General features: G+C 57.8%; 1 protein-coding gene and 1 pseudogene across 1 annotated transcript in view; both read left to right on the plus strand.

The window, feature by feature from the left end:
• The window catches only part of RREB1 (ras responsive element binding protein 1), a 121,086-nt gene extending 109,218 nt beyond the window's left edge, over nt 1-11,868 (plus strand). Inside the window, 4 exon segments of the mRNA XM_018038921.1 lie at nt 1,961-2,050; nt 2,053-2,121; nt 6,740-7,546; nt 8,529-11,868. Of these exon segments, the coding sequence (XP_017894410.1) occupies nt 1,961-2,050; nt 2,053-2,121; nt 6,740-7,546; nt 8,529-9,040 (1,478 nt within the window). The 3' untranslated portion in view covers nt 9,041-11,868.
• Nucleotides 22,980-23,879, plus strand: LOC102168678 (annotated as a pseudogene).

The raw sequence follows: 25,557 nt of genomic DNA on the forward strand, positions 1-25,557 counted from the left end.
ACTTGACAACTCGTCTTCACACAAAAAGCATGACTTTCTCTTTTTTTTAACATGGGAATTTTTATAAATTTAGCACAAAACACCTGCAAGGTTTGTGAAGCACGGGTTCTCCAGTTCATCCTCTCAGGCCCACGTGGAGCTCCCTAGAGTAACTGTTTTTAAAATTTTCGGCTGTGCTGGGTCTTCGTTGCTGTGCACGAGCTTTTCTCTAGTCCCAGCGCGTGGGGCTGCGCTCCAGCCACGATGCACTGGCTTCTTACTGTGCTGGCTTCTCTGGTTGCAGAGCGCAGGATTGAGGCGTGTGGGCTCGGGAGGCGTGCCTCCTGGACTCCAGAGCACAGGCTCAGAGGTTGTGGCCCTCGAGCCTCGCTGCGCAGCGGTGTGTGGGACCTTCCCGGACCAGAGGTCGAACCCCGGTCTCCCGCACTGGCAGGCGGATTCTTTTCCGCCAAACCCCCAGGGAAGCCCCGCACATGACTGGTTTCTGATTCCACTTACCCGTCCTTCTAATTGCACTGTCTCTGATGGTTCTAGACATCTGTATTTTAAAACTTCTACCAGCAGTCTGGAACCATCTCTCAGAAGGGAGTGGACGTCCCTTTCTTTGGCTACCGCTGATGCTCAAACTTGGGGTGTGTGGATTCAGGCAGTGCGAGTCCTTCCAGTCCTGGGGATCCCGGGCAACAGGTCCGTGTTGTCCATTCCCCAGGTGTGTGGGCGCGTGTGCCTGCACTGGCTCTGGGGCCTGGTGATTCGCATCAGACTCTAAATGGAAGACCAGCCCCCACGGCGGGTTGAGGGAGCAGTGCTGGCTGGCTGCCTTGGAGGCAGGGGGGCGGGTGTCTTTCTGTCTGTCTGACCCGGGTGTGTGTGTGTGTGTGTGTGTGTGCGCGCGCGCGCGCGTGTGTGCGCGTGTTCAACCAGGGCAGCCCTGGAGTCATGAGAGAGCAGTGAGCCCTGTTTGTTGCTACACAAAGCCTTTTCCCAGTGACCTCAGAAGCTGCAACCTTGGAACGTGGCAGCTGGGGAAAGCAGAGGACTCCAGTGAGGCAGCAGACAGTAGCCCACCCCCGTGTCCTGAAGCCCCCCCCCTTCCCCCCCTGCCCTCTTCTTTCCTTCTCTTCAGCGTCACTCTGTGCCCTGACTCTGCCGTGCGTCCATCCTTGCAGGCACAGATCAGGCGCCGTGGAGCCCCCAAGAGTCCTAATGGGAGGGGAGGGGTGCTGGTCACAGCAGATAGTGGCCAGGACAGGCAGGTTGGTGGGGTGCTCGGGGACCCAGCTTCTTGACACTCGGGGTGCTGAGTGAAGCACGTGGTCTCTGGGGAGACTCGTCCCTGGTGGCCCCTCATCTCCCACCGGCAAGAGTGTAAAGCGAGGGGGCAGACCCGACACCCCCCCCACCCCCGTCTCGCTGGCTAGAGCCACAGGACCCTTGAGCAGAGGTCCCACGGGAGGCACCCTGGGAAGTCCAGGACTCAGCTCTTCCTGTCCAGGTGGGCGGGTCAGACCCCCAGAGACCCCCAGGGGTTGAAGATGGCCCTCCATCCTGCCCTACTTCTGCAGTGCTGCCAGGCTGGGGATGCACGTGGGCATCCTCGCTGTGGTGGCCACGGTCGGCGTCCTGCGCACGTCCCTCCTCTCACCTCTGTTCTTGTTATTATGTAAGATTTTTTTTTTAATTGTGAGATTTATTTTAAAGATATGTGTCTTGCTTTCATCGTTATGTTTCAGTGTTTTAAAGACAAATACCTTATCCCAGTCGGGATGAGGGAAGGTGGTCATTTGCCTTATTGAAGTTCTCGGTGTACATTTCTTACTGTGTTTTGTTTATTTTCTTGAAAGGGGTGGGGGGTGGGAACCAATGCCAGTGATCCCCGGAGAAGGAACCGGAAGCAGACTTTCCTTTTTCGCTGCAGTAGAAAGCCAGGTAAATATGTATTTTTTTTCCCCCGATTCAGGTCAGAAACCCTTCCCTTGTCAAAAATGCGGTGCCTTCTTTTCCACCAAATCTAACTGTGAACGACACCAGTTGCGCAAACACGGAGTTACGCCTGTTCCCTGAGAAGAAACGGGCTTATCCCCCAGTCAAAAGAGAGTGATGGAGCCCGTGATAGCACAGGTAGTGCCTCCAGGCGGTGGAGCGGGGCGCCCTTAGCCGCCCGCCTCCCTTTCCCTGCAGGAGCCCGCGGGTCCCATCTGCTGGGGAAGGCCTGACCTTCCCCTCCCCGCCCCCCCCCACGCCTGTTCGTGCCCTTTGCCCCCTAGAGCTGGGCGGTGCGGGAGGGTGTGCAGTCCCGTTGTTTGTAGGAACACGTTTGAGAGGGATGTGGAAGCGCTGGGCTGGTGTTTTCGGAAACCCCAGCTGGGCCGCGTCCTACAGGGCAGGGATGGGCCGGCTGGGAAGGTCCTGCAGGAACCCGCGATGCCCCGCCCCCCATGGGGAGGGGCCGGCCAGGCGGAGTGTTTTCTTTTCAATAACTCTCTTCCCAGTAAAAACCTTAGTCTTGTTTGAGAAAGCACTGTGCATGTCCTTTCTTTAATCCCATCTCCGCTTGCTCCGAATCCGGGTATTATTCTCCTGTGCTGATATGTGCTTCCTTCCTCCAGCCCTCCAGAGCAATTAACGGCTGCCCGTGCGTCCCCCGCCACCTTTTTCCCTTCCAGCTTCTGTATTTACTCATGTTCTCTGTTGAGTGCCTTCCATTATCTCCAACCACTGGGGGTTTGTGTCCCTCACCCCCCGAAACAAAACCAAGCATCGCTGCCTGTGGGTGGCTCAGACGCGGGGCTGGTGGGCTGATGCTGAGTAAGTCTTGCAGGTGTGGGTTCAGTCTGACAGATAGCGAAAGCTTGACTTTTTCCCTTTTTTTGAAGCCAAGGAGATTCCCCGCCCCCCCCCCAGGTGTGTTTTCCTGCTATTACCTGGTCACTGTGTCCCACGCTTCCTGCCCTCAGACTGAGTGGGGCGGTGGTCCCCCTCTCCTGGGAGTGAGCATGGACTGGAGGGCCGGCTGTAGGCCCCGGCCGCGTCGTCGGTGTGGTCAGAGACGGGGTTGGGGGGCCGCGGAACCTCTTCTCGTGGCCACGCCTCCCCCCAGCCAGTGAGACAGGCCCGAGACACCCTGGCCACGCCCTCGGCCGCGGTTAGACCCTCGGCTTCCAGGCCCACGTGACTGGCCAGGATCTTTGAGTGGAGAGGGGTCCGGGCGCTCACGGAGTCTTGCTGTGACTGCTCTCCTCGGGCCCATGGTGCTGGGTGACCTGCCGTTCACCCCGCGAAGCTGGCCACTGGGCTGTCAGGGCCCAGCGTCGCTGGGACAGCCCTGCCAATGTCTGAGCCTCGGCTGCCACGTCAGGTTCCTCCCGGCCCCACTCTTGCAGCCCATCAAGGTTCCCAGGGGGCCGTGGGGCGCCCTTGGCCCCCAGGCTGGCAGACGAGTCTTCAGGTGTAACAGCCACGATGCACACTTTGGGTTCAGCATCTTGAGCTGTGTGCTCAGGGAGCACCCAAACCAGGGCTTCTGCAGACGCGGAGCGTCTCAGCCTTGGGGCAGCTCCACGTCTTCACGGTGTGGGTACTTGTTCTATAAACTGCAGTTATGAGTTTGGTTTTTCCAAGTCTCACAGCGCCCTCCTCACCCCCACCCTGCCCGGAGGGTGTATAGGTTTCCTTTAAGGGACAAAGCCTCTGGAAAAAGAAAATTCAGTGAGAGCTGTAACGGGAAACCAGCATAGAGAAAATATAGGTTTGGTGTAATTGTGGTCACAGTCCGCGGCGAGAGAGAAGATGGAGAGAAGGAGGGTCGGGGAGCAGGAGCTGAGTGCTTTGGAGAGCTTTTCACACCAGGTGAGGGCGATGGAGGGTGGAGGTTTCTTTCAGGCTCCTTCCCATGAAGCTTAAAGTCAGGCTTTGGAGAAAAACCACAAAAACACAAAGGCAGGAAACGACCCAGGCCGTTCTTGAGGGATTTCTATGTTTATATGCCTAGGTTGCGTTTTCTGAAAATCCCAGAACATGTTTTGCAATGTAGGTCTGACTTTCTCAATCACAGAAGGTCCCCCACCGCAGTTCGCCGTAGATTTTCCGCAGAGGAACGGGGACAGTGCTGGGATGGGGCAGTGTTAGCTGAAAGGGACGTGTTGATTGTTCAGAGCCAGGCTGAGACTGAGGTGCACTTTGTCCCCGCGGAGGATGCTCCTGGGTCTTCCTCAGGTGATCCTTGTCGCAGCCTTCCTGTTTGTGGGCACCTGCGGGTGATTTTTCAAATCAATGTGAGTGTAAAGTTTTTCCGCGTTTTTTGGCCGGGCTGCATGGCCTTTGGAATCTTAACTTCCTTGACCAGGGGTTGAACCAGGCCCCACCGCAGTCAAAGCCAGGGAACTGCCCAGCATGGGCGTTTTGAAACTGTCGCTGCAAGGTGGCCCACTTCGCTAACCTGAAGCCCCTCGTGCCCGTGTGGGTGGGGCCCCTTCCTCCCGGCCTCGCCCCTGCCCAGGCAGATGGATGTTTAGGTCATAGGATGTCAGCTCAGTTGGAGAGCGTGAGATTTCTCAGAAGCAGTAGATGTTTACTTGTTGACCTGACACGGAGGTCTTCACTCTCACACGGGAGGAGCTTTGGGGTTCTTATCTACGAGTGCCTTCAGAGTCTGTCTGCTTCCTCTAGCAGTTTTTCTTAGATTCGCGTCACAAACAAGGGGCTGGCTGACAGGAACAGAAAATGTTTAAAGCCACATGGCTTACAGAAGTCACCAGCTCAGCCGCCTGCATTTGGGGAGGGTGCGTGGTGAGGTGGGCGAGGTCGCGTACGGCCTGGCCTTGTACGCTGTGCGTCCACGAGACCCAAGAGGTTAAGTCCTTGAGCCCGAGGATTGCCAAGAAAAAGCTCCTGGAGTGGCTTGCAACTGGAAGGGCCCGGCTACTGAAAACGCCCCCTGGTGGACGTCGGGCAGAAGGCGGCCAAGCTCCCCGGAGGAACCGAGCTGGCCTCTGCTGCCTTCAGAGAGAGCATCACCCCCGCTGAGGAAGGCCCCGCGGTCAGAACACTTGGGTTTGGTTTCAGAATTCACTTAGTTTATCATCTTAAATATATTCTACTGCAGTCGAAATCTTAAATAACCCATGTTCTTTTGGTGAAAAAGAAAAACAGTGACTAGTGGGACAGCCTAGAATGTTCTGGGACAGACAGGAAGTAACTACACACACACACACACACACACACCCCGTGGCTTCCCCCGACACACCTGTAATGTAACTACCCACCGAACCAATAAATCGGAAACCAAGCATTCTGCACTTTGTTATTTTGAAGTTTACACCAAAATCCATGTAAAAGGTGCTCTCGCAGCAATTCAAAGAAAATGAGCATCTGATTTTTCCTTGGAAAATGGCCTAGGTGTTGGTGTGGGCGTGTATATATGTATGTATCTCAGGAGTCTTCTTTAATCTTTTGGGTAATTGCCAAAAGCCATTTATTGTCAGAAAGTTTATACTCACCCCACAATCACTTGCTTCCTTCTGAAACCTTCTGAGATACTTGCACAGTGGCTGCCGAAAAGTAGTCAGAGTGAAGCCAACGGAGAGAAGGAAGCGGGAGAGCCGTGTAGCGGGCCTTGGTGGGGCCGATGCCTTGCTTCGCCGCCAGCCCAGGGCTGCCCTGACGGCGGAGCACAGAGCCTGTGCCTCCGGCCGGCGTGGTGCCGGTCTGCGCACGGCAGGGGAGGGGCCCGGTTCGGTGTGTGAACCCGGGCTCGGAGAACGGGCGGCGCAAGCCGTGTCTGTGCCGCCGAATGGGTTTCCTGCTGCCGCAGCGGTACCCCGGCCGTTGTGCCTGTAGTTAAAAGTTGGGCTCAGCAAGCTTCAGCTTCACCGTCACAGCTCATGATGGATAGGGGCTAAGACCTTGTTTGACCAGAATGGCGAGGAGATGGTGTTTTTGATCAATACCGTCATCTCTTGGGTGTCGACAGTGTTCCCAGGGGGCCAGCCCTTAAGAAGGCCGATAGAAACCGGCGGACTGTCCACATCTGGTTTTGCTGTGGAGAGTGGACAGGTAGGAACCAGCCGAGAGAGGGGAAGCGTCTCCGCTCCCTACCCGGGTCCCGACAGCAGCCAGGGGGCCCCGCAGGTGCGCATGGTCTGCCGCCCGCGCGCTCTCCCGGAGACCAGCCGCCAGCTGGCAGCGTGCGGGCCGCAGACACCGAACTCTGGCCCTGGGCCGCGGCCTGTGAGCCCCTCCCCAGATCCCATGGAGGGGGGTCTTGGTCCTTTGTCTGCTGCATGTGTATACGGCTCTCTGCTCTGGAAAATAACTTCTCCCGCTCGGCTTCCTCAACCTCCCTCGCGCTGCGAGTCTCTGGAATGCGCCCGCTGTCCTCTCCCGGCCCTTTCTGTCTGGCTGCCCTGAGCCGCTCGCCCGCCCCTGGGGACCCGGAGCATCCCTGTGTGTTCCCGTGGGTGGGGGTGGGGGGTACCCGGCTCCAGGGGTGGAGGGGAGGGCGGGGGTCGCAGGCGCAGGCAGCCTGGGACCCCAGCCTGTGTGTGCGCCCACGTGGAGGCTCCTTTTTCAAATTAACCTCAGGCCCGCCTGGGGGATGCAAGGGGTGATGAGGATTCGGGTGAGAGAAACCCTTGCTGGGGTTTGGGAGACAGGTCCCGAGGGGTGGGTCACGGGCGAGCCTTCGGAAGGGGTGTGTTTGGGGGCCCAGGTCTCAGCCTGCCGCGTGCTTGCCCCGCAGACAGCCAGTCGGACGCAGAGGCCTCGGCGGCCGGCAGCGAAGTGCTGGACCTCACCGCCCGGGAGCCACCCGCGCCAACCCCAGAAGGTGCCTCGGAGCCCAGCCCGGCCGCGGCCCCGGCCCCGGAGGACCCCCCGAGGGGCGCGCAGGAGGAGTCGGAGCAGGTGGCGGCGGAGGGGGACGCGCAGCCCGAAGAAGAGGACACACAGCCCACGGAGGAGGAGGAGGGGGAGGAGGAGTGCGCGGAGGAGGAGCCGGCCGAGACCGCTGACGGCCCCGAGGAGGACACAGTCAGCAACAAGAGCCTGGACCTCAACCTCGCCAGCACGCTGATGGGCTTCAAGCTGGCCGAGGGCGAGGCAGGCGCGCAAGACCACAAGCACGCCTGCCACGTGTGCGGCAAGAGCTTCAAGCTCCTGGGGACCCTCAGCCGCCACCGCAAGGCCCACGACCGCGAGGAGCCCAGTGACGAGAGCGCGCCCCCCCGGGAGCACGAGGGGCCACACCCGGCTGCCCCCGAGCCCCCAGTCCCCGAGCCCCCAGCCGAGGCGGAGGCCACGCCCGAGGCCCCAGCGGAGAAGCAGAACGAGGCAGCCGAGGGCCCCTCGGACGCGGACGGGGACGCAGACGGGGAGGGCCCCGCCGAGAAAAGACCGCTGGAGAAGAGTGATGACGACAAGAAGCCAAAGACAGACGCGCCCAGGAGCGCAGCCAGCAAGGCGGACAAGAGGAAGAAGGTGTGCAGCGTGTGTAGCAAGAGGTTCTGGTCCCTGCAGGACCTGACCCGGCACATGAGGTCGCACACAGGTGAGGGGGCGGGGCAGGCGGGGGGTGGGGGGAGGGTCGGAGCTGGCCGCCGGGGTAGTGGTGTTTTCCAGAGCCTTCTGATCAGCCTCTTTGCCCTCTGCACCAGTCTCCCTGTCTCTAGAAAGGGGGGTGATGGCTGCCCTTCTGGAAGCTTCCAGAAGAATACGGGTGCCAGGAAGGGCTGTGGGGTGGCCCAGGGAGCAGCGGTGAGGCAGGAGTTGAGCAGGGCTCCTTGCCCGGGCCTGTCGCGGGGAGGGGGCGCTCCCAGGTGTGCCCATCAGCCAGCTCTAGTTGCCCGGGTCTCTGCAGGGAGGCATGCAGGTGTGACCGTCAGCCAGCAGGTGCTGGGTTGGCCGTGCGGCTGCCGGGCTGATGGGGCTGAACCAAGAGGACACCTGCTTGCTCCCCGGGCACAGCCCTGCTCCTGAAGCCACCACCTCTAGGCTTGATGCCGCAAATCCCCTGCAGGGGCCACTGCTTGGGTAGAAAGGAGGCCTGGACGCACTCACTGTGCCTTGCCCCGCTGAGCAGGAAGACTCCCCAGTGTCTTGGTCTCCGTTTCCCTCCACTCCCGGTGGCTAAGAAGGTTTCATCCCCTGCCGAGGCCCTGCACTGGGCTCCCAGTAGCGGTGTCGGTGGGCTCCGGGCTGGTGGTTCCCTCAGCTGCTCTGCGTCCGGGCACAGCGAGTCTGCAGCTCTGAGTCTGCAGTGGGGCCAGCCCTGGGGGCCCTGTCCAGCGTCTGTGTGCCCGAGGGTCCTGGATTGGGATTGAGAAAGCAGTCTGGACCGAGGCTGAGGAGAAGCTCCCTGCAGCCCTGTTCCCCATCCTGTGCTGTGGTTGGGACAGAGGAGGCTCCTGTGAGCAGACCGGGGGCTCCTCGGCCCACCAGGCTACCCCTCGGGCCTTGGCTGTGCTTGGGCGGAGCTGGGCGGTGGTCGCGGGCGGCCGGGTTCGCAGCCCTGATTCCCTCTGGTTCCCCAGGAGAGAGGCCCTACAAGTGCCAGACCTGCGAGCGGACCTTCACCTTGAAACACAGCCTGGTGCGCCACCAGCGGGTCCACCAGAAGGCCCGGCACGCCAAGCACCACGGCAAGGACAGCGACCGCGAGGAGCGCGCGGAGGAGGACAGCGAGAGCGAGTCCGCCCACAGCGGCGCGCACCCCCTGTCAGAGGGCGAGGGGGACGCGGGCCTGCACGCCAGCACCCACGTGGCACTCACGCGGAGCCGGAGGGAGAGCCTGGCCGCCAAGGACGCCGGCCGCCGGGAGGAGCGGGCGGCAGCGCGGACGGCGGGGGCCAGCCAGGCAGCAGCCGGCAGAAGCGCGCCCAGGGCCGCCACTGCAGGCAGCCCCCGGGAGCCAGCGCCCCAGGGCGACCCCGGCCGGGAGAGCCCTGCAGGCCTCCTGCAGGACCTGCTGGAGCTGCCGGGCCGCAGGCCTGCCCACCCCCTCCTGCCCACTGCCGACAGCGCCTCGCTCTTGGGCCTGGAATGACGACCCGGCCCGCCCCCCAGCACGCAGACGAGAGCCAGCAGAGCAAAGCGCCCTGAATCTGCTTCCCGAGGTGCCCTCGGTGCCCCTCGGCTGTTGGGGGGCCGGAGACAGGGGGCGGCCGCCCACCAGGTGCCATCGCCTTACCGACTGCGGGGAAGGGCCGCACCTAGCGATTCGAGTGCCTTAACTACTTACAGCCCTTGGTGTCGTCCTGGGTGTTATGTGTTTCCAAAACGACTTTTTGAAAAACAAAGCAAATATTTTAATGAATTATTTGGAGAGGACCTTTTCATTTAAGCATTAACATTACCTTCTGTGTTGGTGTGTGTGAGCTTGTTTTTGCGAATCTGTGATAGTCACGTTTGTTCTGTGAGCTGGAAACAGACAAAAAAAAACATGCCCTTGGATACCTATGGCCAATAACTGGAAGAAAGTGACGCGGATTCCATGTAAATTCCCAGAGGAAATGTGGATGAGATGCTCATTTCTCAGACTTTTTCTTTCTGTTTGCTGCGTGGTGGAGCTGAGATTGGGTCCTCGGTGGACTGCAGGGTGTGGCTCATGAAGGTTTCCAGTTTGGTTCAAGCCAAAACCAGGAAAGAGTCTAGCTTCGGCCTGGGACACATTTCCACTCTCTCAGCGTTAGACGTGCCGTTACTGCTGCAGTTTCCAGGCAGAGGAGAGTCCCCCTGGCAACTGAACCGGCGGGAAACATGCATAGGTGTCATATATCTGACTCCTGCCCCCAACCCCCACCCTTTTCGGTATATGTATTAATAATATTATTATTATTATTATTATTTGTAGTTCATCAGTTTGCTGGTCTCTGCAGTCAGCAGAAACAAATGGGCAATATTTGTCCTGGGAGACCTGGGCCGCCCCCGCCCGGGCTCCCCCGCGTGAGCGTCCGCCCGCAGCCTCTGCCAGGCCCCCTGGGGCGGCAGCTCTTCTACTGTACTGAGACACGCCTCTCTTCTGTGACTGCAGCACCCAGCAGGGGCCCCATGGTCCTCTGCCCGCCCCTGGGGGGCTGGGGGGCAATGGGGAGGGAAGAGGAGGCACGGTGGGCGCCGGGGGCCTCCAGGGAAGCCGGGGGCAGAACCCACTGCTCGCCAGGTCTTCCTGCCAGACCTAGCCCAGGCCTCGCGCGCTGGCGCCCCTGTCCTTTGCAGAGCACGGAGTTCTACTACTGGTAACAAGACTGCGCCGGCGAGAGGGAGGAGGGAGAGCGGGCCTGTCTGCCTCCCCGTAATCCGGGGTTGGTGCTTGAAGAGAGACACGTGTCTCTAGTTTCTGAGTCGCTCGAGCCCCTGGGCGCACAGAGGTGGATTTTCTTTTCATGAGCATCGTATGCAGGCAATAGACCCCCCTCACTGTAGCTGCCAGCAGTGACTGGAAACTGACCCTACTGTAGCTGGGCTGTGCTCAGCGGCCTGTCCTCTAGCCGGGACCCCCCCCCCCCCCCGAGCCTCAGTGCCTCAGCCCTCCCCCCCACCCCCCCCCGCCCCGGGACCCAGGGCTCCTCTGTCCTCAGACCTGTGCCCACCACAGGGACCCCCACCCTCCACCTCCTCACCCACTCCTGGTGGCCAAAATCCAACCGCCCAGACTTCAAAGGAAGCTGTGTATTCTTGACGTGATGAAAAAGCGGTATCTTTGCATGTGAAAGGAGAAAGGTTGAGGTATATTAAGATTTTTAACTGTATTAGGGATGTGTGAACCAGTTTCAAAATGAGGTTTTATTTACTTTAGATGAAGACGAATCAGAACCAATGACCCCCCCCGCCCCGCCCCTGCCCCGTGTCACTTCATACCAAGTGTGGTGTGCTTACCTAAAACCAGTTCATTCATCCCTTAATTTTTTATGACGATTGTTGTTATTTTCATTGTTATTATTTGGGTGTTTTGTTTTCCTTTGCAGCTCTCCACACTAAAACTCGGAACGTTGTGGGGAGAAGCCACGAGTTAACTCTGCGCTGGGGTGAGATGTAGCCGGAACCAGCCCGGCACCGCGGCCAAGGCAGCCGCTCGCAATAATCACTATTGATTTAAAGCTTTATTTAGCCTTCATCTGTACCCTCGTAGTCGATAAGGTCTTGCCACATTTTATTAGCGAGGTTGAGAGATGTATCATTTGTTTGTTGTTCTGTCCCCTCCCCCAATATTAAACTGTGAAATTTGTGATTTGTTTAAACTCTGGGTGAATCATAGCTTAGTTTGCATGTCCAGCTAATTTGTTCCTATACATTTTGTTTGATTCTTTTTTTCCTTCTCTCAGGGCTTTTACAAAAAAAAAAAAGAAATATATATATATGGATCTTCTGAAAAGTTTTTTGAGGTGCAAGTTTCTCTCTTTTGTTTTTCCTCTTTGATTTATGGACACGATGCTGAGATTCAATCACTACATGAAACTCCCGGCTGTGAAAACAAAACAAAACCCCGGGGCTGTCCCCCAGCCCCCAGGGGAAGCTGTGTGGCAGTCGGATGCCCGTTTGTTTCAGAAAGTTTCACCGTTCTTTCCACGCTCTGTTCCTCTCTTTCCTCCAGAAGGAAGTTGATCCTAGTGATTTCAGCCCATGCATTAAACAGGAAACAATAATAAATGTGTAGAATTCATATTTTTCTAAAGGGAACTTAAAAAACTGCTGCTACATGTTGTGTACAAAACTGGTTGATGCCACATGAACAGAGAATCACAAGTTCGGTCTTGGTACTCCTCGTTGCTCTTTGTATCCAGTTGTATAGTACTTCCAAATTCAAAATGAGAAGAAACGCTGTTCTGTATCAAACCATCTAAAAGCAATAAATGTTATATTTTAAAAATGGCAGGTTGCCGGTCCCCCGGCTGTCCTTTGATTTGCTGTGGTCCTGTGAGCTCGTCCCCGACCCAGGCCACTGCCCAGGGCATCTGTGGCGGGGGGGTGGGGGAACATCAGGCCTGCTTGCTGCCCGCTGGGCACCTGGGGTTCCGACGAGAGCCCTCACCCAGGCAGCATCTCTCAGCTTCGGGCCATGTCCTCGCCCACCTGGGGGGATCTTTTCAGGGCCCCGAGTGGTCAGTGGCGGCAGCTCCCCCTCCAGTCGGGCTGTGTGGGGTTGAGTTGTCCCCTGGGTGGAGAGCTCCCGTGACTCAGGCCTGCTGGTGTGGGCAGGGGCCTGGACAGCACGGTGACCCCAGGGCTCGGGGGACGGAGCCGGTTAGAAGCCACGTTTGCTTCTGCTGGGATCTGCTGTCACAAAGCCACTGAAGGGCCAAGGCCCAGACCCTGTAAGCCCAGAGTGGGTCTTAAAGCAGTTCGGAAGGAAGCGGGGTTCGGGGAAGCTGGTTGTAGATGTTTCCAGCAAGGTGACCGTGTCACAGTTCTGAGCGCTGAGTGCTCGGGTCCTTCAGGCCTCCAGGTCCCGATGTCGGGGACCCCCACCCCCGCTGCTGTACCCCCATATTACACACACCAGCCTCAGGAGACTGATTGTGGGGAGATGAAGTGAGGAGTCCTGAGTCGTATTAATACAACCAAATAACTCGGGAGTGACTTGCATAGACAAGCAGCTCACAGGAAGCAAGCCCTCCAACCTGTCCAGTCGTGGGGGCCACTGAGCCGCGCTGACAGCCACCCCGCTTCTTTGTGGGTGGGGTCGTTCCTGGCTGGGAACCAGGACCATACGTGGTCAATGTGAAGGGCGAAGGGTCAGCCCTTTTGGAATAGGATGCCCAAGATGGGGTGCAGACTCCAGGAAATGCCCACGTGTCCGTGTGTCCGTGTGTGTGTGTGTGTGTGTGTGTGTGTGTGTGTGTGTGTCGGGTCCAGCCCTGGGCAGGAAGTGCTGAAAGCAGCTTACAAGATAGGACCTCTCAAAAGAGCAAGCCCGTTCCTTAGAAAGAGGAGACAACGTTCATCTGCCCCGTCACCTCCCCTGCTTGGGGTTGTGAGCTGACCCCCTCCTTCTGGGGAGCAAGCTGCGGACCCCTCCTGCAGGCCCCCACCTCCCGCCAACCCTGGGCAGGAGGGGAGGGCCCATCCTGCAGGCTGGAGCCCACGGGCCTTGCAGAGCGGGCGTTCCCGGCAGAGTGTGTACTTGGCCTATCAGGGCGATTTCTGTCGTGAGCCTCAGCATTCAGGGTGATGTGCTTATTAGGTAAACACGTGGGCTCAGGTTTCCCACTGTCCCTGCAGAGAAGCCTGGTCAGGCACAGGTGGCCCCAGAGAAGCGAAGGCCGCCTTCAGCAAGCCCTGCTTCCCCTTCGGCCTCTTCCCCTCCCTCGGGTCCTCTGAGAGATGGGGAAACAGAGACGTTCACGTGTGAAGATCAGTTTTACTTTTGCACCCACCAAGACAAGGACGAGGCCTTGAACTGAATGGAGCTTCGGGGGCGGTTTCTGCTCGTTTTTCTCCAGGGTCCAGTTAACCAGCTGCAGCCCGGGCCCCCGCCATCTGCCCGGCGCTGACCTTGGCCCTGGGGGCCAAAACGAGGAACAAGACGGGAGAGGCCTTTCCCTGTGGGAAGGCGGGTTTTCACGGTGAGACGCGGGAAACGGATAGTCAAGCCAAGTCCAAGGGCGGAGCAGCCTCGAGGGGGTGGGCCGCCAGCCCCGAGGAAGTCACCCACCAGGGCCGCGCCTGGGGACGCCCCCACAGGAAAGGTTCTGGGAACAGCCTGGCCCCGCGGAAGCCGCTGCAGCAGGATGGACTGGGAGAGGCCGGGTCCTAGCAGAGAGGGGTCGTGAGTGCACTGGCGGGGCCCAGGCCCCGGGCGGGCGGGGGGCTGCACGGAGACCCCCAGGAGGTGGCCTGGAGCCAACGGGGGCAGCTGTTGACAAGGGGCCCACCTAGGCTGTGTTCTCAAGCGGAGCCAACAGGAGGAGAGGGCATGTCAGACCCCTGACCGGCAAGAGGTCAGAGCTCAGAGGTCAGCCCCGCCCCCGGGCCTCAGAATGAACTCACACAAGAGGAGGCTTCACTTGTGTTTTTAAAGTAACCTTTTCTTTTTGTTTCTTCTTTTTTCCCTTAAACTCAGTAGAGGGTACCTTGCCAAGAGAAGAGAAAGGAAATAAGTCCTTGGTTGTTCCTGCCCCGTTTCCAGGAAGCGGCTGGTGCCAGGGCCACGTGAGTCTGGGGTCGGTCCCCAGGGCCAGCAGCGTGCTCCCCACTGTGACTCCCGCACCCTCCCCCGACCTCCAGCCCTCATCCTTGTCTGGGTGCCCTGAGACGCGGGTGAGGGCCAGGGGCAGCACTGGGAGCCGGAGCCCCGGGCGCCGCGTCCGCACACAACTGTCCCGATGCAGGGGGGGCCCGGGGATGTCCAGCTCCCGACGCAGCCCGGCCACTCTTCCTGGACAGGACTGGCTTTGATGGGCCGAGTGGACATTAACCCAGGTGGCCCTGGCCTTGATTTCTGATTGCGTCCCCAGACAGGGGGTCAGGGACTCAAACACATCCCTCACCGTCTGTGCCAATCACCGCCCCACTCCTCCCACCTCCGACCTTATCGGATTCAGCCCTCGCTGGAGCCAAGGTCTGTAAATGGTGCGCTAATTCGCCTGCCTCCAAGGTCCGTGTTCCTGACCTACTGGGAGACCCATCAGCCCCTCCGCACCTTTAAATTTAGGTCCAAGCAGGGCAGGTCCGATGCCTGCTGTCACTGTCTTCCCAACCCCGGAAACAGGATTAAGGGCTGCTTCCCTCTTGCTGCTGCTTCTCACACAGCGTGCGTTCTCCTGTGTGGTAGAACAACTGCATAAAGTTTGCCAACTTGACCTTTTCCCGAGAGCTTAAGTCTGGCATTAGACGCATTCACGTGGTGCAGCCATCACCCCCATCCTCCGTGGAAGTCTTCCTCTTCCCAGACTGAACCTCGGTCCCCATGAGACACTCATCCCTGTACCCGCCCCCAGCCCCCAGCCCCCAGCCCCCAGCACCTACCTTCTGTCTCTGGGACTTTGGCTGCTCTGGGTTCTTGTGGAAGCGGAAGGAACATCACGTGTTTGAAAGACAACTTACTCAACACCCTATTAGTGAGGGTCTGATGGTGTGTGGTTGAGTCACGATGTTGTGTCCAACTCTTTGTGACCCCATTGACTGTAAGCCACCCAGGCTTCTCTCTTCCATGGGGTTTTCTAGGCAAGAACACTAGAGTGAGTTGCCATTTCCTCCTCCAGGGGATATTCCCGACCCTGGGATCAAACTCGGGTCTCCTGCACTGCTGGCAGATTCTTTACCACTGAGCCCCCAGGGAAGCCCAGGTGGGGCTAGTGGTGAAGAGTCCTCCTGCCGACGCAAGAGACACAGGAGATCTGGGTTCGATCCCCGGGCGGGGAAGATCCCCTGGAGATGGAATGGCAGCCCACTCCAGTATTCTTCCTGGAGAATCCCTTGGACAGAGGAGCCTGGCGGGCTACAGGCCATGGGGTCGCAAGGAGCCAGACACGATTGAGCGACTGAGCGCCTAACAGGCAAGGAGCTCAGACGCGGGGGTGTTCGCCTGGAACTCACTCGGGGGGCGGATGGAAGGCAGCACGCCTGGGCTGGGGGTCCCCCTGCCTGAGGGTGCAGCAGCTGCCCGCCCCTGTGCTGGGGTGTAGGGGGAGCGCGGGAAGGGCTGAGAGCCGGGCCTGGCTGCGAGGCTGCCTCCTGCCTGCTCCCTCACCCTGAGGAGGGGGTGACCATGGTGCCCACCGCCAAGGGTAGCCGTGCAGACCCCACGGGGAATACACAGGGTTCTCAGCCCGGGCCCTGCTGGCAGACACGCAGGCGGGAGGAGCTCAGGTCTTGTTACCTCTGAGGACGCCTCCTCCCTGCAGCATGAACCACAGGTCTCTGCCCTCAGGGACGGAGGAGGACAGGCCTCCCCTTGTACCCCCAAACCCAGGCCCCTGTGTCCTACCACCCAGGGGACTGGGAAGTACAGGCACTCAACCCCAGCCAGCCGCTCCCTGCAGACGAGGGTCCCGGAGCACGGGTCCCCCCCGCTCCGTGGTCCAGAGCTGCCGGCCCGAGGTGGCCTTGGAGCTTTGGTGAGGTGGGAGGGGGCACCGTGAGCTCCCCAACTTCCCCCAGACCCCCACACGCACACACAGCCCAGGGGTCCCCCGGCCCAGCCTCCTGTCACAACCTCCTCTGAGGCAGTTCTCTCTACTTGGGGTGCAGGTGGGCTCCCAGAGCGGGTGGGCACTGTGGGCCCCCAGGAGCTCAGGGACCAGCTGAGCAGCTGGGACATGTGAGAGCCCAGCCCCACCTCCGAGGGATGGAGGACTGGGCGAACCCGGGCCCCTCTGGGGGCTCCTCCCCACCCCCTACCCCATGCCTACTGCAGCCTGCACACAAGCCCGCACACACAAGATTCCCGATGCCCGAGGCACAGACCCCAAAGGCCCCCTGAAGGGGCCACGAGGAGCGAGCAGGACCCTGTGGCGTGCCCCCCCGCCGCTGCCCCGCCCTGGGTGCCAGGCTGCCCAGGGCCCTTCCCACCCGCAGCTCCTGGAGCGGCCGGAGGACCAGGTTAATTTTAAACTTGAAATTGAAGGTTACTGTCTAACAACAATAAAACCGGCCTCTCCGATTCTTGGCTGCCAAGGCGGTGTCCTAAATAAGAAACCAGCGGGCGCTCCTTGCCCAGTTCTCTTGGCAGGAAGCCACAGACCCAGGACGGGAGGAGGGCCGCCTGCCTGCCCGGCATTGGCCTCCACCGTGCCCACCGCCCGGCTGTCAGCTCGGGGAGCAGGGCCCGCCAGGCTGCAGCGGCTCAGCAGGCCTCCGTGCCAGGACTGCAGCTCTGTGAAGCAAAAGTGACTCCTGTTCAGTTTGCAGATTCTGGAAGCTGCAGAAAAATACAAGGGGTGAAGTGAAGTCGCTCAGCTGCGTCAGACTCTTGTGACCCCTTGGACTATATAGCCCACCAGGATCCTCCATCCATGGAATTTTCCAGGCAAGAGTACTGGAGTGGGTTGCCATTTCCTTCTCCAGGGAATCTTCCTGACCCAGAGATCAACCCGGGTGTCGCGCATTGCAGGCAGACGCTACCGTCTGAGCCCCCAGGGAAGCCCGTAAATACGAAGCGGGTGGGGGGGGTGGGGATTAACACAGTCATCTCGCTTCTCAGCGTTGTTTTTATTGATTGAGTATTGCTGCTTCAGTCGGGCCCAGCGTCCCTTCCTCTCTCACTCTCGGACGTGTTTATACGGCGCTTTGCGCATTGCAGCTTGTTTTCCCGTGAGTTTTGTCTCTCATCTTCACCCTCATCCAGTGGACTGGGAAGGAAAAAAACTCCTTGTCCCCTGGAGCAGAGATGAGGATCAAATGAATTACCCAGGTCAGCCAGCTAGTGGGCAGCCTTGTTAGGATGAAATTGCCCACCAAAAAGCGACAAAGGATCTCAGGAGGGAAAATTCCCAGAGGATTCTGAAGCCCAGGAGAGTTTGAAAACCACTGTCCCAGAGATTGGGCTTCCCTGGTAGCTTGGTTGGTAAAGAATCCGCCTGCAATGAGAAGACCCTGGTTCGATTCCTGGGTCGGGAAGACCCCCTAGAGAAGGGATAGGCTACCCACTCCAGTATTCTTGGGCTTCCCTTGTGCCTCAGATGGTAAAGAATCCACCTGCAATGAGGGAGACCTGGGTACGATACCTGGGTTGGGAAGATCCTCTGGAGAAGGGAAAGGCTACCCACTCCAGTATTCTGGCCTGGAGAATTCCGTGGACTGTATAGCCCAATGGGTCGCAGAGATTAGACTATCCCAGGCTCCTGCCCACCAGCTGCCCTCCAGGAACCTCTAGGCCATTGTTCAGACTGCAGTAAATCTCAGATCTAGGAAACGCCCCAGGACCTTCCTTCAAGCCCCCCGCCTGACCTCTTCTCCAGCCAGTGGGGCTACTCACCCACCTGTAACAGCACAGGGGCCCCATGGGACCCTGGGGCCAGGCCACACTCAGGAAGAAAAGCTCCAAGAAGCTGCAACCCAACCTGGGCCCCAAGTTCAGGGAGCAGGTGCCTCCACCCGACCTGCCGTCCTGAGATTTGTGTTGTTTTCATGCCTCTAAACAACCATTAAGGAGCCCATGGACCAAGAAGTTGTTTCAACTTCCAAGTCTCACTGTTTAAGAAATGCATTTCTTAAGGCTAAAGCTGCCATAGATGGTAGTTTTTCTGATGGATCTGGGCAAAGTAAACTGAAAATCTTCTGGAAAGAGTTCATCATTCTAGATGCCATTAAATGCTGTGCCTCACCGGACTGACTGAATGTCTTGGGCAGCTGCCCCCCAACCTCTGTTCTGTTCAGTTCAGTTCAGTTCAGTCACTCAGTCGTGTCCGACTCTTTGCAACCCCATGGACTGCAGCACACCAGGCCTCCCTGTCCATCACCAACTCCCGGAGTTCATCCAAACTCATGTCCATGAGTCAGTGATGCCATCCAACCATCTCATCCCCTGTCGTCCCCTTCTCCTTCCACCTTCAATCTTTCCCAGCATCAGGGTCTTTTCCAATGAGTCAGTTCTTCGTATCAAAGTATTGGAGCTTCAGCTTCAGCATCAGTCCTTCCAATGAATATTCAGGACTCATTTCCTTTAGGATGGACTGGTTGAATCTCCTTGCAGTCCAAGGGACTCTCAAGAGTCTTCTCCAACACCACAGTTTGAAAGCATCAGTTCTTTGGCACTCAGCTTTCTTTTGGAGAAGGCGATGGCACCCCACTCCAGTGTTCTTGCCTGGTGAATCCCAGGGACAGAGGAGCCTGGTGGGCTGCCATCTCTGGGGTTGCACAGAGTCAGACACGACTGCAGCGACTTAGCAGCAGCAGCAGCAGCTTTCTTTATAGTCCAACTCTCACATCCGTAGATGACCCCTGGAAAAACCACAGCTTTGACTAGATAGACCTTTGTTGGCAAAGTAATGTCTCTGCTTTTTAATAAGCTGTCTAGGTTGGTCATAGCTTTTCTTTCAACCTCAAGCCCCAGTTTATTTCTCTCGGGGCCTGCACAGTCACAGTGGCTGGGGGCTGGCTTCACGGTCAGGACCAGATGCCAGGTCTGCCGTGGCCTCCACGGCCCTGGCCAGCCCAGGCCACGGTGACATCTGGGCTCTGCCCTGGACGGCCTTTGCCCCCAAGGCCTGTGCACCGTCCCCTGGGTTCTGTGGGCCTTGGGGCTATGCCAGCCAGCAGAACACTGGCCTGCCTGGCCTACATCCTTCTAAAAACTTCCAGATGATTCCCAGCTGTTTTCCCTCCCTGCTCATCAGCACCAGGGCCCAGTGCCCCCACTCCAGCTTCCCCCAACCCCCCACCCAAGTTAAGCACTGACTCTCCAGGGTTTGGATCCTGCCGAGCAAGGTGGGGCTGAAAGGTGCCATGTTGTGACCCTGAACGAAGGGTCAGGGGACCCGCCAGCCTCAGAGGAGAGGTGGGCAGTGGGGTGGGGGCCAGGTGGGCGGGCGCGAGGGGTGAACACGAAAGGGGGAAACACCTCCTCGTTTTTATTGACACTGAAATACACCAGGCCAGTTTTCTCTTTTTTTTTTTTTTTTCCTGTCCAGGGCTCAGGCCCCAACCCTCACGCTCCTCCTTCTCTGGGGGACCCAGAAGTGACTCAAAAGTCGCTCAGAGGAGGACTTGGGGTGGGGGCGGCTGTCACCCAGAGGAGGAGAGTTTGCAGGCGTCCCGGTGGGGCTGTCTCAAACTCAGGGGACAGTGAGCGCTACGGATGCGTTTGAGTCCGGGGGGAGCTGAAGCCCTGGGGCTGAATTTTCAAGACTCATTTTTCTTTCTTGAAAAATAAAGAATAGCTTTAGGTTCACAGCAAAAGTGAGAGGAAGGGGCTGCGATTTTATCCTCCGCCCACCCCTATCCTCACGCCCCCACCGCAGGAGGGGCCTCTGTTGCAACCGCTGACTCTGCGCGTGCCTGTCACCCAGACCGCAGTTCACACGAGGGCTCCCTTCTACCGGCCAAGGGTTGGACAGCTGTGCACACGTCCAGCAGCCCACCTCCCCCTGGTACCCGGGGCCACCGAGTCGCCACCGCAACCGCAGTGTGTCCGTGTCCATGTGTGAGTGAGTGTGTAAGTTTTTGTTTAACTGGGGGAGCAAGAAAAGCGTGGAGACTGGCTTCTTGGAGTCAAGTTTCACAAGGATCCCACAATGATCTCAGAGGGGCTGGGAGTCGGGATGAGCATCACCTGGAGGCGGGCGGGTCAGTGGTTAGGGGTCACAGTGGGTGGGCCCGGGAGGTGAGGGGTGAAGGCCTCGGCCAGTGGCCTCCAGAGGGGCCGGGACCTCGAGAGGAGCACGTTGGCCGGGATTAGCGTTGAGGGTCCAGAGCCCGGCCCTGGTGGCAGGTGGGGTCAAGGAAGGCAGTTGTTGGAGCACAGCTGGTTCTGGAAACATCCCGAGGCAGAGTGCAGGGTGGAGCAGAGCCGGAGGCCTGTGGAGGAAAGGGCTGAAGTCATGAAGTCATGGCTCAGGTGAGGAGATGGGGAGGGGTGTCCCAGGTGCAGAGAGGCACAAGGTGGGTGGGGGGGCTCTCACCAGGGCCCCCAGGGAGCAGCCAGGAGCTGGCCACTGGGCCCGGAGGCCGTGGGTCCTCTTGCTCAAGGAGCCCGTGGCGGCAAGGGACAGAACCCGGCGCGGGCCAGCTCCTGCAGCAGGCGGCTCTGAGCGTCCCGGCCCCAGCATGGTTTCAGGGTCACCTTGTTCGGCTCTGCTCCCCGGCTCACCCCCAGCTGCTCCTTCTCCGGGGACCCAGAAGTGACTAGAAGGTCGCTCAGAGGAGGATGGGTGGGGTGGCTGTCCCCAGGAGGAAGGGCTTTTGGGGGCGTCCCGGTAGGATGCCTGCGGCTCGGGACAGTGAGCGCTGCAGCTGCGTTTGAGTCCTGGCGGAGGGAAGCTCTAGGGGTGAATGAGATCACTGAGGCCGGGGATGGGGACCAAGGTAGAAAAGAGATGGGGGGTTCCAAGCAGCTTCTCAGGGCTCCCCTCGGGCAGAGAATCCACACGCCCTCTGTGTGCACAGCGGCCAGTAGCAGCAGGAAGCCCTGGCTACCCCCGTGTGTTTCAGCCATGGCTCACGGTCAGCCAGCCCTCAACGGCAAACACCTGTCTCCTCCCCGCCGTGCCCACGGTCACCTGGGGGCTTCCCCAGGTTCTCCCTGCCCAACACCCGCAGCTGGGTGCTTGCTTGGTTCTTATCTTGTGTGTGTGTCATTCACTCAGTCGTATCTGACTATTTGTGACCCCATGGACTGCAGCCCGCCAGGCTCCTCTGTCCCTGGGATTCTCCAGGCAAGCGTACTGGAGGGGTTGCGCTGCAGGCAGGTCCTCTACCACTGTCACTCAGTCCCTAAGCCGTGTCTGCTCTCAGCGACCCAATGGACAGCAGCGCCCGGGCTTCCCTGTCCTTCAGTGTCTCCCGGAGTTTGCTCAGACGCCTGTCCATTGAATCAGTGGTGCCGCCAACCATCTCATCTTCGGTCGCCCCCTTCTCCTGCCCTCGGTCTTTCCCAGCATCAGCTGAACCACCTTCCGGTCATTTAGTAGAATATATTTGGCCTCCCCTGCCCCACACCTTTTTTTTTTAGCTGAGCTGTGTCTCCTGGGCCGGAGAACATGGCAGGCAGCTACTCGGTGCTGTGATCCCTCCAGAACCTAGCCCAGTGCAGGTTGCAGCCGCTGAGCGTGTGTTTTCACAGGTGGAGGCAGAGCCCCGGGGGTGACCCTGCGGGCTGTGTGGTCCAGGCGGTGGCTGGGATACAGTGCTGGGCCTCGTCCCTCCAGCCGGCCAGCGTCGGTGCTAGGGTTTCTGCCCAGGCCAGGTGGACGTATGCATTGTCGCTGAATGGCTCCACCCACGCTCGGGGTGAAGGGCACCGGTTTTTGGCCGTGCCCTTCCCAGATGCTGCCCTTGGCCGCAGACAGGGCTTCATTACAGTCACCTGGGAACTGCTCAGGTCTGCTCAGGTCCAGGGAAGGGAAGAGAGAGAGTGCTTCCAGATTTATTCCAAGTCCAACTCTTTGTGACCCCAAGGACTATACAGGCCAGACCAGAATACTGGAGTGGGTAGCCTTTCCCTTCTCCAAGGGATCTTCCCAACCCAGGGACTGAACTCAGGCCTCCCACATTGCAGGTGGATTCTTTTGCAGCTGAGCCACCAGGGAAGCCTGGTGAGGGCCCCAGGCAGCTACTCAGTCTCTGGGGTGGGTCTATGCAGGTGCTGGAGGTGTGAGCGCTCCCTGGAGCTCCCCACCGTGCAGAAGGCTGGGACTGCCCAGCTGCAGGTACCCTGCGGGTAACGCGGAGCCGGGCAGCCTGGGGTTCACCTCCCACCCTTACCATTGCCTGAGATTCTGCGCCTCTGGACTTGGCGTCTTTAATCTCCAAAGTGCATATAAGACACCTGTCTCCCAGAGCAGCAGGTGGGTGTGGAGTTTCAAATACACAGAAGCCGCTTCAAACAACAGTCCCCGGGTCTCCCGGGGAACTGAGGCCTTGATCGAGGTAGACCGTCAGCTTCTGTTCCAGCGATGTGTGGGGAGAGGGAGGCCCTTTCAGAGGTGCCTGGGACAATGTTAGCCATCGTCACATGGAGCTGAGATGAAAAACCCTGTTTTAGTTCCGATTATAGGCTCCCTGACGTGACCTAGCTAAGTGCCTTTACATGTTATGAAAAATCAACATCTGTTCATTTCAGAATGCTTTTTAAAGCAGGTTTAGAACTCCGTAGTAGTGCGGTTTCTGTATTTATTTTGGCTGTGCTGAGTCTTCGCTGCTGCGCGTGGACTTTCTCTAGATGCGGTGGCGGGGAACACCCTCTAGATGGGGACGCGCGGGCTTTGCGTTGCGGTGGAGCGGGGGCTCTAGAGCCCAGGGGCTTCGGTAGTTGTGGCCCACGGACTTAGTTGCCCTGAGGCATGTGGGATCTTCCCGGACCAGGGACTGAACTCAGGCCCCCCGCATTGGCAGGCAGATTCTTAACTACTGTGCCGCCAGGGAAGCTTCTTTAAAAATAAAAAAGAAGCCTTCAGCGGGCTTTTCGGGGACACAGATGGCTATGGCCAGTGATTTCTACCTACACTACTACGTAGGGCACAAGGGCAAATTTGGACACGAGTTTCTGGAGTCTGAGTTTCAGCCGGACGGAAAACTTAGATATGCCAACAGCAGCAATTATGAAAACGATGTCATGATCAGAAAGGAGGCTTATGTACACCAAGAGTGTAATGGAAGAACTGAAGAGAATTATTGATGCCAGTGAAATTACAAAAGAAGACGATGCTTTGTGGCCTCCCCCTGACAAGGTTGGCCAGCAGGAGCTTGAAATTGTAATTGGACATGAACACATTTCTTTTACCACATCAAAAATAGGTTTTCTTATTGATGTCAGTCAGTCAAAGGATCCTAAAGGCCTTCGAGCATTTTGCTATTTGGTACAGGACCTGAAATGTTTAGTGTTTAGTCTCATTGAATTACATATCAAGACTAAACCAATCTAAACTATATGTTTTTTGAAACTGGGTTTATATTTAGTGAAGGGGTGGGTGAGGGAGGATTTGTTCATTTATAATATTGGGGGTTTTATGAATGTGAAGCAAACTTTTTTGTATGCAAATTGAAAACAAGACAATATCTTAGCAGGCTTAACTGTTATCTTCACTTGAGTCCAAGTGGGTTGAGCAGTCACCGCACACATTAAACTCTGTAAATAAAAGCCACCTTTTGTTGAAATTTTGCTCCAATAAAACATCACAGCCTGGATGGAGAGTGCTTTTGGTCCTTCAGGAGGCCAAATCTCTGATTCATTTTAAAGATGAGAATTGTTCTAGAAGATGTATCCTATGACAGAGGGTCTTTTATGTAGGAACATACAGCCAGATTCCCAACTGTTTAAAAGCAATTGCAGATTTCCCCTTGTTTCTGCCACACCTGACCGAATTTAATTTTTTGGTGCTCATAAAAGTTGTTTATAGAAGCTTTTGGAGTGTTTGTCACAAACTCCTTAGGGGTTATTCACATTTAAATGCTTTTGTGTGAGCAGTGATTTCCTCAAGGTTACAATGGTAGGGTCAGTATCCAAAGTTAGACACATCTTTTATTATGTGCCTATTCCCATAGTTCGCAATACACATGTTTTGTATATCTGTGGGAAATAAATGAGTTCTCAGCTCTACAAATTACTTAAAATTTGGAAAAAGAAATAAAAAATAAAAATGTACTCATTTGGCTGCACTGGGTCTTGGACGCAACATGTGGGATCCATCTCCCTAACCAGGGATTGAACCCGGGTCCCCTGCGTTGGGAGTGCAGCGTCTCAGCCACTGGACCACCAGGGTACTCCCTGGAATCTGTTGTTTTCTGGTGGGCAGTGGGGACCCTGAGTCAGGAGGGCGGTGGCGCAGTTGGAGATGTTGCTGCCGTGTCCGTCCCTCATGCAGTGACCCCGGCAGTGGTCCCCACCGGAGCCGGGAGGGACCTGGGCTCCTCGATGGTCCACAAGGTACCAGCCATGGGAGGTGGGAAATTTGGATGCTTGGCACGTGTGTGAGGAATGTTGGCTGATGTCGGGCCTGGGCCACTAACATGTCTCAGGGTTGCTGGGTCACACACTGTCACTGGGAAGTTCTGGGCCACAGTTCAATTTTGTGTTGCTATGAGGGACAGAGGCTCAGCAGGAAGCCGCGGAGAACCCTAAAAATGTCCACAGTTTGGAGGCTGCACGTGTTACATGTTTACCTAAAGATAAAATGAACTGGACAAGAAGGACAGAAGGGCAGCTTAAACTTGAGAGAGAGCACTTAGATGATCAAAGCGCTTCTTCACGTGCATGTTCAAGATTATAGGAAAGGAAACACCACCTGTTGTGGGCTGAACTGTGGGAGCCCCCCATTTATATGTCCAGTTATGCCCTCAGCTGTACCCCCAGCACCTCAGGTGTGGCTATATATGGAGGCAGGGTCTTTAAAAGGGTGATTGAGTTAAAAGGAGCCTGGGACTTCCCTGATAGCTCAGCTGGTAAAGAATCTGCCTGCAATCCAGAAGACCCTGGTTCGATTCCTGGGTGGGGAATTCAGCTATTCAGTATTCTAGTGGCTCAGATGATAAAGAAACCGCCTGCAATGAGGGAGACCTGGGTTCGATCCCTGGGTAGAGAAGATCCCCTGGAGGAGGGCATGGCAACCCACTCCAGTATTCTGGCCTGGAGAATTCCAAGGACAGCGGAGCCTGGCGGGCTACAGTCCATGGGGTCGCAAAGAGTCGGACGCGACTGAGCGATTAGCCCTGATCCAATCTGACTTGTCTTTTACAAGAAGAGGAAGTCTGGCCCCAGACACCAGGAGTGTGTATGCACAGACCGCATAAGGACCCCGGGAAAAGACGCCCCCCGGGAGGGGGTTAGCCTCAGGAGGAACCGGCCGGCCGACGCCTCGACCTCAGGCCTCCAGCCACTCAGCTGGGACCCGTGGGCAGTGTGGCTCAGGCGCCCGCCTCCAGATCTCAGCGTGCTGGGCATTTCTTGATTGTGTGAGGCATCCCACT

The sequence above is a fragment of the Capra hircus genome, chromosome 23 (assembly GCF_001704415.2).
Source record: "Capra hircus breed San Clemente chromosome 23, ASM170441v1, whole genome shotgun sequence".
NCBI lineage: Eukaryota > Metazoa > Chordata > Mammalia > Artiodactyla > Bovidae > Capra > Capra hircus.